At 47.4% G+C, this 16648-nt stretch overlaps 1 protein-coding gene across 1 annotated transcript; it reads left to right on the top strand.

The window, feature by feature from the left end:
- Positions 1–350: 350 nt before the first annotated feature.
- LOC123689373 lies at positions 351–2366 on the top strand. Its single transcript, XM_045629015.1, has one exon. The coding sequence runs from the start codon at positions 351–353 to the stop codon at positions 2364–2366; it is 2016 nt and encodes a 671-aa protein (XP_045484971.1).
- Positions 2367–16648: the final 14282 nt, after the last annotated feature.

Raw genomic sequence — 16648 nt, 5'->3', positions numbered from 1 at the left:
TACGGGGAAGCAGCGCTGATGAAGTGCCAATCACAATGGCGGAGCTCATCAGCACTGCTCGAAGCTTCAACCCGAGGAAGGCCCCGGGTGCCGACGGACTCACTGCGGATATCTGCTGCGCAGCTATCACGGCGAATCCGGAGGTTCCCCTGGCCATCTTTAATAAATGCCTCGAAGTGGGATGCTTCCCTGATCTATGGAAGGAATGCACGATAGTGGTACTGAGGAAGCCAGGGAAGGAGGACTATACGGCCGCCAAATCCTACCGTCCAATAGGCCTATTGCCAGTCATGGGGAAGATACTAGAGAAGGTAATGATCAACAGAATTAGACACAGCCTACTCCCCAAGATGAGCAGGAGGCAGTATGGATTTATGCCAGGAAAGAGCACGGAGGATGCCCTTTACGATATCCTGACGAAAGCGAGAAGCCACATAGAAAACAAAGAGATAGTGTTGATGGTGTCGCTAGATATCGAGGGGGCTTTCGACAACGCATGGTGGCCAGCTATCAAGTACCAACTATCAAAGAAAGACTGTCCCAAGCAATTGAGACTAGTAGTGGAGGACTATTTTAAAGGCAGGAAGGTGGTGGTACGCTACGCAAACAGAGAGCATGTGAGGCGACCTGAAAAGGGATGCATTCAGGGCTCGATTAGCGGCCCCACCTTCTGGAACATCCTGCTCGACCCACTACTGGTCGAACTGGAAGAGGACGGGACTTATGCACAGGCATTCGCAGACGACGTGGTGCTGCTGTTCAGTGGAACAGACACGCACTCGATCGCGCAACGAGCAAACGTAGCCCTCGAGTACGTGAGGAAGTGGGGTATCGAGAACAAGCTCAACTTCGCGCCACAAAAAACCAAGGCAATGGTCCTGACGCGAAGATTGAAGTTCGATACCCCAATAATAAGGATGAACGGACAAGACATAGCCATAGAGAAAGAAATAAAACTGCTGGGACTGACAATAGACGGAGGGCTCACGTTCAACAAGCATGTGCATAATGTCACCAGAAAAGCGGCAGAAATATATAAAAAAGTATCTAGAATGGCGAAGCTGGAATGGGGAATGACGGGAGACATGGTACTCCAGGTGTACCAAGCCGTCATTGAGCCGACGGTAACATACGCGTCGGCAGCCTGGGCACCGACAGTAAAGAAAATGTGCACAAAGAAAAAACTGGAGACGGTGCAACGGGCCTTCGGACAGAAGATCGCAAAAACGTACAGGACGGCATCGCTAAATTCCGCGACGCTATTGGCGGGGATACTGCCCCTCGACCTCAGGGTGGAAGAAGCCGCCGCGATGTTTGAGGCCAGAAGGGGGTCATCCCCGTTTATACGCGAAGGAGACCGGATTGAGCGTGCCGTACCTGCTATAGAACAACCCCATCCTGCGGAAAGACCAGATATAAGCTTCGCCATCACAACTGACCCTGGCCAAATACAAAATGAAAACATAACGGCCATATACACAGACGGGAGCAAAACAGAGAAGGGAGTCGGAGCGGCTTGGACGAAATGGGAGGGAGGCAGAGAACGAAAATGGAAGAAGATAAAGATGGCCCCTTACTGCACCGTGTATCAAGCAGAGCTAGCGGCTCTCGTCGGTGCAGTTAGGGAGGCGACGGCAGCGGGTACTGACGTGAACATCTGCAGCGACTCGAGGTCCTCGCTCGAGGCCATCGCGGGCGGACGCTCTCGGAACCCCCGAGTAGTCGAGATCCGCAGCCACCTGGTGGAGAGCCGAAAAAAGGGCCAAAACATAAGACTCCACTGGGTGAAAGCGCACGTCGGCACGGAGGGGAACGAGAGGGCGGACGAACTCGCGAGGGCCGCTGCGGAGACCTCTAAGGTCAAAGCAGTCCACGTAGAGTACCCGCTGTCGTACATAAGGAAAGAAGTAAGACGGAAAACGATAGAAGAATGGGACAAACGATACAGAGAAGGGACTACGGGCGGAATAACAAAGATTTTTCTGAAAAATGTTGCGAGCGCTCATAAACAACTGAAAGAAGCGAGATTTAGCCCTGAAATGGCACAGATACTCACAGGCCACGGGCCTTTTGCCGAGTACCTGTGCCGCTTCAAATTAAAAGAAACACCAGAATGCGAGTGCGACAGCGGGGTGGAACAAACCATCCCGCATTTACTTATAGAGTGCCCCATTTTTGCCTCCTCCAGATGCGACCTGGAACAGATGACAGGCATGGTGGTCAGTCTTGAAGGACTGCCCGACATGCTAGCCTGTTACAGATCGCAACTGGAGGAATTTTGCATAAAAATAATAAAGAGAACCGCCAGATTTAATGGAAGTAAGGGAGGGGCGGGGACCGCGAGGCGGCCGGCGCCCACTTGCTAATGGGTATCATAAGGATACTCACGGATAAGTGAAAGCTGCCCGCCTCGCGGGCCACGTCTCAGGATAGATATGGAAAGAAAATTAGATAAGTTGGAATATTGTAAAGGAATATTTTTAAGAAAGTTGTAATTGAAATTATTTGTACAAAACCTAATAAAAATTAAAGCTGTGTTTTCAATTATTTAGAGGATGAATGTGAGAAAGGACGGATGGGTAGCTTAGACAACGCCCCCGGCGATAAAGTAGCCGGGGAAGGTAGGCCTATTAGGTGAAAAAAAAAAAAAAAAAAAAAAAAAAAAAAAAAAAAAAAAAACCTAACCTAACCTAACCTAACCTAACCTAACCTAACCTAACCTAACCTAACCTAACCTAACCTAACCTAACCTAACCTAACCTAACCTAACCTAACCTAACCTAACCTAACCTAACCTAACCTAACCTAACCTAACCTAACCTAACCTAACCTAACCTAACCTAACCTAACCTAACCTAACCTAACCTAACCTAACCTAACCTAACCTAACCTAACCTAACCTAACCTAACCTAACAGTCGCAGTCGAACCGCCGCTCAAAACGGTCACGGAACATATCGCTCCGTAGTTAAAAAATCTTAAAAATAGGTTTTCTGTCGCGGATCGGGCAGTGCCGTATGTCATTGTACGCGTCTCGCGACGACGAATCCGAATATATAAACATTGTTGTATAAAAAGTGAGAAAAAGTGACAAAAAAGTGAAAAAACACAAAAAGTGCAAAAAATTTAGTGTAAAAGTGCGTGCGCCGCGCGATTTAGATCGACAACCGCAATATATTTTGGAACCATTAAATGCGCCTCATTAAGCCGCATTTAATAAGGTTAGTCCCAGATTTTTAACCCTACAAACAAGGGAGATATAAGAGAAAAACAAAAAAGGGGCGTGACAACTGGTGACCGAAATTGAGCTTTCCCCCATAAGTGCGATACACCAAAAAACGCAGCTTAAAAAGACGAAGAGATTGGTGTATCGTTCTAAAAAATTGGACTTGGGGAAAAATTTTAAAAGGGAAAAAACTAAAATAACCTATTTAAAAATCAATTAAGAGCATATTACACAAAAACTAAAGCGACGACCCCCAAATTAAAAATCATATATAGATAAAACTCAAGAAGACGAATCTTTTGAGGGGTCGATCGGATTTTTCCGGCTAAAAATAAAAAAGTTAAAGAGAAAAAACACCAAAACCACGTGTAACGTGGTTTGGGATCCCGAGGGATATTGAGGACGTGCTATACATCGTTGAGAAGCTCTCGTCGAGTGCAGCTAGCAGCCGTTTAAATCGTCGAGATCGAGTCAGCGGCTGCGGAGAAAAACCGACGGGAAGAACCACAACATAAAATAGGGAATAACTCGGGAACGGTAGGAGATAGGGCAATTTTAACGTCATCCCGGTATATGGATATACTATCCATATACCGGCTTTGACTGCACAGCCTCGACTCATATAAAGACATTTTTTAAATTTTAAAATTCGAAATTTGAGAAAATCCCGAAAAATAGACAAAATTTGTGAAAATCGGAAAAATTAAAAAGCCCGTATCTCAGAAACGGTGGACTTTTCGGGATTTTTAACAGCGGTCTTGTATACGAAGTATACAAGCCTTTTTCGGCGTAGTAAATTTTATATATAAAATAAAAAATTTTTTAAATTTGGATTTCTCCCCCTTAACTCCCCCCCTCTCCCTCCGCTCTCGAGTTTTTCACTCAAAAAACGCTTTTTATTTTTAGAAATTCATAAATTATATCCCCGCAACGAAATTGTAGAGACGGCTCTACATAGAGTCGGAAAAAATTTTGTTTTTTAAAAAACCGACTGCGACTCTAGGATAAGTGACAGGGGTTCTCCTTTTGGAAACCCCTTTTAGATATAAGTGTTCTGACACGGCTACCACCCTTTTGGGGGTAGACCTTAGAATAAGTTAGGATATAAAAATTGACGGCTGCCACCCTTTTGGGACAGCCATTAGAATAAGTTTAGGAATTTATAATAATTTAATTGACAATAATTCATAAAAAATTTATAATTAAGAATATTCATTGTTTGTAAATTATTTGTAAATTATTTATTGACTTGTCTACTACCCTATTGGGAGTAGGCCTTAGATTAAGTATAGATATAAGACAATTTATTGTAAATAAAAATATTATTAAAATTGACACGGCTACTACCCTATTGGGAGTAGCCTTAGATTAAGTATAGTTTTAAGATTAATTATTCTTTAAAACAAAATATTATTAAAATTGACACGGCTACTACCCTATTGGGAGTAGACCTTAGGCTAAGTCTTTTAACTTATTAAATTCATCTGACAATCCTAATAGGCAAAATGTTGGGTATACGCACTCCACCAAAAACGGCACCTGCCATCAGGCGCAGTATAGATAAGTGGGAGGAGGCCTCCAGCCAGGCCCCTAGGGCAGCACAAGAAGAACCTCTGGCGGGGGGGAGGGGAGGTAAGTCTCCTGCTCCCGCTCAAGCCAGGGAAAAAGAGGCAAAAAATTGCTACCTAAAGGCAATGGCGCACTTGGCGGAGTCCCGAAACATAAAAACCGAAATAAAAACAGGGGTGCAGACAGCTGTAAAGCGGCTGTACCAAATGGTAAAAGAAGCCGAGGAGGAGTTGGCGGGAGGCCCAACAAAAATAACAACTAAAACAAGAAACGAAAAAGGCATGGAAGAAAATATATATGATAAGTTAAACAGACAAATTGAAAGATTGGAAACAGAAAATAGTAGGTTGGAGAAATGTAGGCAAGGAATAGAGGATCTGGCAAAAAAGAAAGATGAATGCGTCCTGACCGAGATAAGGAAAGAGTTTGAGGAGAAGGAAAAGAAGGACATGGAGAGGCACAACAACTGGGCTGCAAGTATGAAATCGTACGCCGAAGCGACGAAAGTAAATCTCGGTCAGGGCCAAAGCAACACAGAAGGCCCGGGGCAAAAACCTGCACTGCACTCTGTCGTGGTGGCGCCGAAGAACGCGACCGACACGGCAGAGGAAACGGTGCAGAACATCCGGCACTTGCTCAACGCGAAGGAGGAAGGTTGGCAAGTGCAAAAAATAAGAAAAGCGAGAGATGGGAAGGTTGTGGTGGGTTGCAGGACAGAGGAAGAGAGAAGAAAACTTAAAGAAAAACTGGGCACAGAAATGGAGGTCAAGGAGACCTCCAACAAAAACCCGCTTATTAAGATCAAAAACCTACTGACCTGCAACACCACCGAGGATATTGCCCGGGCCCTAAAGAACCAGAACAAACACGTGACTGCGCACCTAGAGGAAAGAGAGCTGATTATAGTAGAAAAGTATAGAAGGAAGGCAAGAAACCCTCTGGAGAGCCACGTGGTCCTGCAGGTCACGCCTAAACTCTGGCAAGCCCTGACATCGGCTGGCAGGATACACGTGGACCTGCAGAGGGTTTGGGTAGAGGACCAATCCCCTCTGGTCCAATGCACAATGTGTCTGGGGTATGGACATACCCGCAGGAACTGTAAAAAAGATACAGAGGTGTGCAGTCACTGTGGAGGAGCCCACATGAGGGCCGATTGCCAGATCCTCGGGGAAGGAAAGCCTCCCAGCTGCGTAAACTGTAAAGCAATCCAAGGAAGAGACGCAGAGCACGGAGCCTTCAGCCAGAGCTGCCCAACCCGGCAGGGATGGGACAGGGCAGCGAGGCTGAGTTACGCGTACTGTTAAAAAAGCCGAGGGCTCCAACATCAACACCGGCTTTCTCCTGGCACAGGCGAACCTTGGAAGAAAGAGAATCGCGAACCAGGAGTTTATAAAGGAAGCGGGGGGTAGGAAGGTAAAGATAGCACTACTCCAGGAACCGTACACAGGGGCCAATAAACAGATGGCAGAAAGCCCTATGTACAGAGTAGTGCAGTGCGTTCCCACAGGGAAGAAACCGGTGAAGGCGGCGGTACTTGTTTTCGATGAACACATCGAGGTCTCACAAGACAAATCACTCACCACCGAGAACATAGTGGCCGCCGTCCTGAGAACGGACAAGTGGGAACTAGGGGTAATATCAGTGTACTTCGAAGGCGATGAACCCATCGAACCATACCTCGTACAGTTAAGAGGCTTCACGAGAAAGTTAAAAACCAAGATGGTACTGATTGGAGGGGACGTGAACGCATGGAGTGAGTGGTGGGGGAGCCGGAACGAAGACACAAGAGGAAAGGAACTACGAGGGTTCCTTGATGAAGAGGGGCTGAGCATCTTAAATTGTGGAAACACACCCACCTTCGACACCGTTAGAGGGGGCCGTAGATACACGAGTACAGTCGACATCACAGTATGTACAACGGCTCTCCTCAGCAAGGTAACGAAATGGTGGGTTGACACATCAATTACCAGTTCGGATCACAACACAATATTTATGACTACAGCCCTTCAAAAACCCCAAACGCACACCCTACCGAAGACGACCCGCAAATACAAAACAAAAAACGCAGACTGGGAGGATTTTAAAGAGAAAATAAAAACGGAATTGACAAAACAAGGATTAGACAAAGGAACGATGAAAGAACTGGACACCAAGGCCAGGGTCAACAACGCAGTAACGGAATATACCAACATAATTATAAAAGCCGCCGAGAAGCATATCCCCAAACTGAAACAAAGAAAGAAAAGCTTCGAACCACCCTGGTGGAACAAGGAAATAGAGGCCCTTAAGAAGGACATGGTAAGGAAAAAGAAAAGGATCTCATACGCAGCTCCAAGGAGGAGAGAGTGCGTAGTAACTGCCTACCTGGAGGCAAAAAAGATGTACGAAGAAGAGATCGAAAGGGCTCAAAAGGAAGGGTGGAAGAAATTGTGCACGAAGCAAGAAGGGGAGAGCTTATGGGACAGAATGTATAAAGTAATAAGAAAGGCGGAAGGGATCAGGGAAGACACCACGCTAATAGAGAAGGGCATTTCGTTGAACTCCGAAGAATCGGTGCAGCTGCTGGCACAGAAATTCTTCCCGCCTGACAATTGTGAGATGGATGATGACATCCACCAAAGAATAAGGAAAACGGTTGAGGAAATGACTAGCAGCCTACGGGGAAGCAGCGCTGATGAAGTGCCAATCACAATGGCGGAGCTCATCAGCACTGCTCGAAGCTTCAACCCGAGGAAGGCCCCGGGTGCCGACGGACTCACTGCGGATATCTGCTGCGCAGCTATCACGGCGAATCCGGAGGTTCCCCTGGCCATCTTTAATAAATGCCTCGAAGTGGGATGCTTCCCTGATCTATGGAAGGAATGCACGATAGTGGTACTGAGGAAGCCAGGGAAGGAGGACTACACGGCCGCCAAATCCTACCGTCCAATAGGCCTATTGCCAGTCATGGGGAAGATACTAGAGAAGGTAATGATCAACAGAATTAGACACAGCCTACTCCCCAAGATGAGCAGGAGGCAGTATGGATTTATGCCAGGAAAGAGCACGGAGGATGCCCTTTACGATATCCTGACGAAAGCGAGAAGCCACATAGAAAACAAAGAGATAGTGTTGATGGTGTCGCTAGATATCGAGGGGGCTTTCGACAACGCATGGTGGCCAGCTATCAAGTACCAACTATCAAAGAAAGACTGTCCCAAGCAATTGAGACTAGTAGTGGAGGACTATTTTAAAGGCAGGAAGGTGGTGGTACGCTACGCAAACAGAGAGCATGTGAGGCGACCTGAAAAAGGATGCATTCAGGGCTCGATTAGCGGCCCCACCTTCTGGAACATCCTGCTCGACCCACTACTGGTCGAACTGGAAGAGGACGGGACTTATGCACAGGCATTCGCAGACGACGTGGTGCTGCTGTTCAGTGGAACAGAAACGCACTCGATCGCGCAGCGAGCAAACGTAGCCCTTGAGTACGTGAGGAAGTGGGGTATCGAGAACAAGCTCAATTTCGCGCCGCAAAAAACCAAGGCAATGGTCCTGACGCGAAGATTGAAGTTCGATACCCCAGTAATAAGGATGAACGGACAAGACATAGCCATAGAGGAAGAAATAAAACTGCTGGGACTGACAATAGACGGAGGGCTCACGTTCAACAAGCATGTGCATAATGTCACCAGAAAAGCGGCAGAAATATATAAAAAAGTATCTAGAATGGCGAAGCTGGAATGGGGAATGACGGGAGACATGGTACTCCAGGTGTACCAAGCCGTCATTGAGCCGACGGTAACATACGCGTCGGCAGCCTGGGCACCGACAGTAAAGAAAATGTGCACAAAGAAAAAACTGGAGACGGTGCAACGGGCCTTCGGACAGAAGATCGCAAAAACATACAGGACGGCATCGCTAAATTCCGCGACGCTACTGGCGGGGATACTGCCCCTCGACCTCAGGGTGGAAGAAGCCGCCGCGATGTTTGAGGCCAGAAGGGGGTCATCCCCGTTTATACGCGAAGGAGACCGGATTGAGCGTGCCGTACCTGCGATAGAACAACCCCATCCTGCGGAAAGACCAGATATAAGCTTCGCCATCACAACTGACCCTGGCCAAATACAAAACGAAAACATAGCGGCCATATACACAGACGGGAGCAAGACAGAGAAGGGAGTCGGAGCGGCTTGGACGAAATGGGAGGGAGGTAGAGAACGAAAATGGAAGAAGATAAAGATGGCCCCTTACTGCACCGTGTATCAAGCAGAGCTAGCGGCTCTCGTCGGTGCAGTTAGGGAGGCGACGGCAGCGGGTACTGACGTGAATATCTGCAGCGACTCGAGGTCCTCGCTCGAGGCCATCGCGGGCGGACGCTCTCGGAACCCCCGAGTAGTCGAGATCCGCAGCCACCTGGTGGAGAGCCGAAAAAAGGGCCAAAACATAAGACTCCACTGGGTGAAAGCGCACGTCGGCACGGAGGGGAACGAGAGGGCGGACGAACTCGCGAGGGCCGCTGCGGAGACCTCTAAGGTCAAAGCAGTCCACGTAGAGTACCCGCTGTCGTACATAAGGAAAGAAGTAAGACGGAAAACAATAGAAGAATGGGACAAACGATACAGAGAAGGGACTACGGGCGGAATAACAAAGATTTTTCTAAAAGATGTTGCGAGCGCTCATAAGCAACTGAGAGTAGCGAGATTCAGTCCTGAGATGGCACAGATACTCACAGGCCACGGGCCTTTTGCCGAGTACCTGTGCCGTTTCAAATTAAAAGAGACAGCTGAATGCGAGTGTGACAGCGGGGTGCAACAAACCATCCCGCATCTACTTATAGAGTGCCCCATTTTTGCCTCCTCCAGATGCGACCTGGAACAGATGACAGGCATGGTGGTCAGTCTTGAAGGACTGCCCGGCATGCTAGCCTGTTACAGATCGCAACTGGAGGAATTTTGCTTAAAAATAATAAAAAGAACCGCCAAATTTAATGGAAGTAAGGGAGGGGCGGGGACCGCGAGGCGGCCGGCGCCCACTTGCTAATGGGTATCATAAGGATACTCACGGATAAGTGAAAGCTGCCCGCCTCGCGGGCCACGTCTCAGGATAGGTATGGAAAGAAAATTAGATAAGTTGGAATATTGTAAAGTAATATTTTAAGAAAGTTGAAATTGAAATTATTTGTACAAAACCTAATAAAAATTAAAGCTGTGTTTTCAATTATTTAGAGGATGAATGTGAGAAAGGACGGATGGGTAGCTTAGACAACGCCCCCGGCGATAAAGTAGCCGGGGAAGGTAGGCCTATTAGGTGCTAAAAAAAAAAAAAAAAAAAAAAAAAAAAAAAAAAAAAAAAAAAAAAAAAAAAAAAACCTAACCTAACCTAACCTAACCTAACCTAACCTAACCTAACCTAACCTAACCTAACCTAACCTAACCTAACCTAACCTAACCTAACCTAACCTAACCTAACCTAACCTAACCTAACCTAACCTAACCTAACCTAACCTAACCTAACCTAACCTAACCTAACCTAACCTAACCTAACCTAACCTAACCTAACCTAACCTAACCTAACCTAACCTAACCTAACCTAACCTAACCGGAACCTAACCGGGAGCCGGAACGAAGACACAAGAGGAAAGGAACTACGAGGGTTCCTTGATGAAGAGGGGCTGAGCATTTTAAATTGTGGAAACACACCCACCTTCGACACCGTTAGAGGGGGCCGTAGATACACGAGTACAGTCGACATCACAGTATGTACAACGGCTCTCCTCAGCAAGGTAACGAAATGGTGGGTTGACACATCAATTACCAGTTCGGATCACAACACAATATTTATGACTACAGCCCTTCAAAAACCCCAAACGCACACCCTACCGAAGACGACCCGCAAATACAAAACAAAAAACGCAGACTGGGAGGATTTTAAAGAGAAAATAAAAACGGGATTGACAAAACAAGGATTAGACAAAGGAACGATAAAAGAACTGGACACCAAGGCCAGGGTCAACAACGCAGTAACGGAATATACCAACATAATTATAAAAGCCGCCGAGAAGCATATCCCCAAACTGAAACAAAGAAAGAAAAGCTTCGAACCACCCTGGTGGAACAAGGAAATAGAGGCCCTTAAGAAGGACATGGTAAGGAAAAAGAAAAGGATCTCATACGCAGCTCCAAGGAGGAGAGAGTGCGTAGTAACTGCCTACCTGGAGGCAAAAAAGATGTACGAAGAAGAGATCGAAAGGGCTCAAAAGGAAGGGTGGAAGAAATTGTGCACGAAGCAAGAAGGGGAGAGCTTATGGGACAGAATGTATAAAGTAATAAGAAAGGCGGAAGGGATCAGGGAAGACACCACGCTAATAGAGAAGGGCATTTCGTTGAACTCCGAAGAATCGGTGCAGCTGCTGGCACAGAAATTCTTCCCGCCTGACAATTGTGAGATGGATGATGACATCCACCAAAGAATAAGGAAAACGGTTGAGGAAATGACTAGCAGCCTACGGGGAAGCAGCGCTGATGAAGTGCCAATCACAATGGCGGAGCTCATCAGCACTGCTCGAAGCTTCAACCCGAGGAAGGCCCCGGGTGCCGACGGACTCACTGCGGATATCTGCTGCGCAGCTATCACGGCGAATCCGGAGGTTCCCCTGGCCATCTTTAATAAATGCCTCGAAGTGGGATGCTTCCCTGATCTATGGAAGGAATGCACGATAGTGGTACTGAGGAAGCCAGGGAAGGAGGACTATACGGCCGCCAAATCCTACCGTCCAATAGGCCTATTGCCAGTCATGGGGAAGATACTAGAGAAGGTAATGATCAACAGAATTAGACACAGCCTACTCCCCAAGATGAGCAGGAGGCAGTATGGATTTATGCCAGGAAAGAGCACGGAGGATGCCCTTTACGATATCCTGACGAAAGCGAGAAGCCACATAGAAAACAAAGAGATAGTGTTGATGGTGTCGCTAGATATCGAGGGGGCTTTCGACAACGCATGGTGGCCAGCTATCAAGTACCAACTATCAAAGAAAGACTGTCCCAAGCAATTGAGACTAGTAGTGGAGGACTACTTTAAAGGCAGGAAGGTGGTGGTACGCTACGCAAACAGAGAGCATGTGAGGCGACCTGAAAAGGGATGCATTCAGGGCTCGATTAGCGGCCCCACCTTCTGGAACATCCTGCTCGACCCACTACTGGTCGAACTGGAAGAGGACGGGACTTATGCACAGGCATTCGCAGACGACGTGGTGCTGCTGTTCAGTGGAACAGACACGCACTCGATCGCGCAACGAGCAAACGTAGCCCTCGAGTACGTGAGGAAGTGGGGTATCGAGAACAAGCTCAACTTCGCGCCACAAAAAACCAAGGCAATGGTCCTGACGCGAAGATTGAAGTTCGATACCCCAATAATAAGGATGAACGGACAAGACATAGCCATAGAGAAAGAAATAAAACTGCTGGGACTGACAATAGACGGAGGGCTCACGTTCAACAAGCATGTGCATAATGTCACCAGAAAAGCGGCAGAAATATATAAAAAAGTATCGAGAATGGCGAAGCTGGAATGGGGAATGACGGGAGACATGGTACTCCAGGTGTACCAAGCCGTCATTGAGCCGACGGTAACATACGCGTCGGCAGCCTGGGCACCGACAGTAAAGAAAATGTGCACAAGGAAAAAATTGGAGACGGTGCAACGGGCCTTCGGACAGAAGATCGCAAAAACGTACAGGACGGCATCGCTAAATTCCGCGACGCTATTGGCGGGGATACTGCCCCTCGACCTCAGGGTGGAAGAAGCCGCCGCGATGTTTGAGGCCAGAAGGGGGTCATCCCCGTTTATACGCGAAGGAGACCGGATTGAGCGTGCCGTACCTGCGATAGAACAACCCCATCCTGCGGAAAGACCAGATATAAGCTTCGCCATCACAACTGACCCTGGCCCAATACAAAACGGAAACATAGCGGCCATATACACAGACGGGAGCAAGACAGAGAAGGGAGTCGGAGCGGCATGGACCAAATGGGAGGGAGGTAGAGAACGAAAATGGAAGAAGATAAAGATGGCCCCTTACTGCACCGTGTATCAAGCAGAGCTAGCGGCTCTCGTCGGTGCAGTTAGGGAGGCGACGGCAGCGGGTACTGACGTGAACATCTGCAGCGACTCGAGGTCCTCGCTCGAGGCCATCGCGGGCGGACGCTCTCGGAACCCCCGAGTAGTCGAGATCCGCAGCCACCTGGTGGAGAGCCGAAAAAAGGGCCAAAACATAAGACTCCACTGGGTGAAAGCGCACGTCGGCACGGAGGGTAACGAGAGGGCGGACGAACTCGCGAGGGCCGCTGCGGAGACCTCTAAGGTCAAAGCAGTCCACGTAGAGTACCCGCTGTCGTACATAAGGAAAGAAGTAAGACGGAAAACAATAGAAGAATGGGACAAACGATACAGAGAAGGGACTACGGGCGGAATAACAAAGATTTTTCTAAAAGATGTTGCGAGCGCTCATAAGCAACTGAGAGTAGCGAGATTCAGTCCTGAGATGGCACAGATACTCACAGGCCACGGGCCTTTTGCCGAGTACCTGTGCCGCTTCAAATTAAAAGAGACAGCTGAATGCGAGTGTGACAGCGGGGTGCAACAAACCATCCCGCATCTACTTATAGAGTGCCCCATTTTTGCCTCCTCCAGATGCGACCTGGAACAGATGACAGGCATGGTGGTCAGTCTTGAAGGACTGCCCGGCATGCTAGCCTGTTACAGATCGCAACTGGAGGAATTTTGCTTAAAAATAATAAAAAGAACCGCCAAATTTAATGGAAGTAAGGGAGGGGCGGGGACCGCGAGGCGGCCGGCGCCCACTTGCTAATGGGTATCATAAGGATACTCACGGATAAGTGAAAGCTGCCCGCCTCGCGGGCCACGTCTCAGGATAGATATGGAAAGAAAATTAGATAAGTTGGAATATTGTAAAGTAATATTTTAAGAAAGTTGAAATTGAAATTATTTGTACAAAACCTAATAAAAATTAAAGCTGTGTTTTCAATTATTTAGAGGATGAATGTGAGAAAGGACGGATGGGTAGCTTAGACAACGCCCCCGGCGATAAAGTAGCCGGGGAAGGTAGGCCTATTAGGTGCAAAAAAAAAAAAAAAAAAAAAAAAAAAAAAAAAAAAAAAAAAAAAAAACCTAACCTAACCTAACCTAACCTAACCTAACCTAACCTAACCTAACCTAACCTAACCTAACCTAACCTAACCTAACCTAACCTAACCTAACCTAACCTAACCTAACCTAACCTAACCTAACCTAACCTAACCTAACCTAACCTAACCTAACCTAACCTAACCTAACCTAACCTAACCTAACCTAACCTAACCTAACCTAACCTAACCTAACCTAACCTAACCTAACCTAACCTAACCTAACCTAACCTAACCTAACCTAACCTAACCTAACCTAACCTAACCTAACCTAACCTAACCTAACCTAACCTAACCTAACCTAACCTAACCTAACCTAACCTAACCTAACCTAACCTAACCTAACCTAACCTAACCTAACCTAACCTAACCTAACCTAACCTAACCTAACCTAACCTAACCTAACCTAACCTAACCTAACCTAACCTAACCTAACCTAACCTAACCAGTCCGCGTCCAGACGCCACGAAAAACGGTCGACTCCACGTCGCTCCGCGCCTTTTCAAAGTTAAGAAAAATCTTTAAAAATAGTTCCCGCGTACTAAGTGCAGTGTGTTATACGTCAAAAGACGCGGAAAATTCCGCTCTATCGTGTAGTGCTATTTTCATTATCCCAGGTTTTCTTTTTCGATTTTTTTTCGACCAAAAACATTAAAAATTTCAGTTTTTTCGATTTTAAAAATATTATCAGTGCAGTGAAAATTCTTAAGTGAGTTCTAATAGATAGAGTGCAGTGTGGTGCGTTTTTCGACCATATTTTGGTCGATAAGGACACATATTTGTGGATTTGGCAGACATTACAGTGGTAAATTTCAAATAACTTTTTATAACGATCTACAACCATATCTTTTTTATACATCAAACGATAGCCCTTGTCAAGACGCGTCGTTTGATATCAATATTGCATCAATCCGACTGAAACTGGATTTTTCAGCGGCTGAAAACTGGTTTTTCAGTCGCCAAATCGCGGCGCTTCAGTATTTATCAACAAGACACATTTAGAACGGCGCGCAATTACTTCAGCTATCCGCAGACACATCTTTTTTGGAGATCGGAGCACTGATAGCCCCTGAAACCTGGAAAAAACAATATTATTGTAAATATTTTGCGTTCTAACGCCCCTGGGTTTTCGAACACCATAACAGCAGAACCGGCGTCGTCTGGCGCATCAGACGGCATATAGATTTTCATTTTCCGCTTAATAGTTCCTGAGTTATTAGCAATTGTAACCTTCAACCCAGGGTTTGCACAGGATCCTCTTCAGATAAAAATAAAACTTTGACTTCATCGTATCCGCAACTCTTTCCTGCTCCGGAACCGATTTCTTCGCTTCTTCACCACATATCACCAGCTCCACCAGGAGCCAAAATTCCTGGTGATCACCAGGAACTGCCTCCTCACCAGCACCATCGGGCAGACCTCGTCGCGGGCTTCTAGACGACACCAAACTCCAGCATCAGCAGTGCAGCGGTGCGGGAGTTATCCCGTGCGGAAGCACCAGGTAGGGTGGATTACCAGCCTCATCTCCAACACCAAATCCACATACACAGAAACACACCGAGCTTGGGCTCATTCAAACCGCCTCTTCAAGCCAAACAATAATATAGTAATACAGTTGTCCGCAAACCCACCCTTCAACCCCCAGGTTGAGTTTTCCCCCCCCCCGCCCCTTAAATTTTCACCCCCCCTCCGCACCCCCCCGAGTCACATATCATTCGAATCGGCTTTTCAAGGCGATTCCAGACCACTAGATTAGATCCAGTTCCGACCCCCCCCCCACCCATCACGAAATAATGCTACCCCGCACCCCACCCAAAATCACAACCACCGCCTCACCATCTCCCCAAACATCCTTTACAACCGCTAGGCGGAATCTGGTGGACAATCTAAGTCCGGCCTTCACTCGAGAAGCTCCCCCCGCAGAGTCCACCTACATGGAGATGGCGAGGAGTTTCAGACTCAAAGGCCTGAACGCGGTTTCACTCTCTCGTAACCTCAAGAGTGAGCTTAAAACTATAATTACGGAGACAATCGACGGTCTCTTCGGAGTCGTCGCTATGTTAGACCCTACCACCCCCTCCCCTTCCAAACCCCTCACACCTCCGGCCAATAGCATCGACAATAACACAAGCAACAATACACCACCCGTCGATAATACACTACTCCTAAACAAGCTAGAGGCCCACTCTCGGCTACTCGAGGAGAGCAACAGGGCCCTGCAGGAACACTCCAGGGCATTAAAAGCGCAACCGCGACCTACACCGGCGGTACCACAGCCTGCGGCGGCGGACCCGCACAACATTTATAAATCTTACGCTAAGGCTACCGCAGCCCCCAAACCCCCTGCAGGTCCCTCTGTTGTTGTATCCGGAGAGGGCCTCGACACCACTGAGAAATTAATCACCGAAATTAGAAGCACGGTCAACTTCCGGCAGGGGGGATATGCCCCTATCAGGGTGACACCACTATCGAAAAACAAAGTGAAGCTCGTCTTCGAAAAAGACGAGCACAAATTGCACACACTCACACAATTACAGAAACATAGCGCAATAAAAACCCAGGAAGAAAAGCGGGTCGACCCGATGATAATTCTCAAAGGGATAAACAAAAACACGAGCGAAGCAGAACTCATTAACACGATTAAAGACCAGAACCACACACTGGTTGAA

This window comes from Pieris rapae, chromosome 7 (assembly GCF_905147795.1).
Source record: "Pieris rapae chromosome 7, ilPieRapa1.1, whole genome shotgun sequence".
Lineage (NCBI taxonomy): Eukaryota > Metazoa > Arthropoda > Insecta > Lepidoptera > Pieridae > Pieris > Pieris rapae.
Note: the sequence above shows the minus strand (reverse complement) of the source record. Positions and strands in the feature narration are given on the sequence as shown.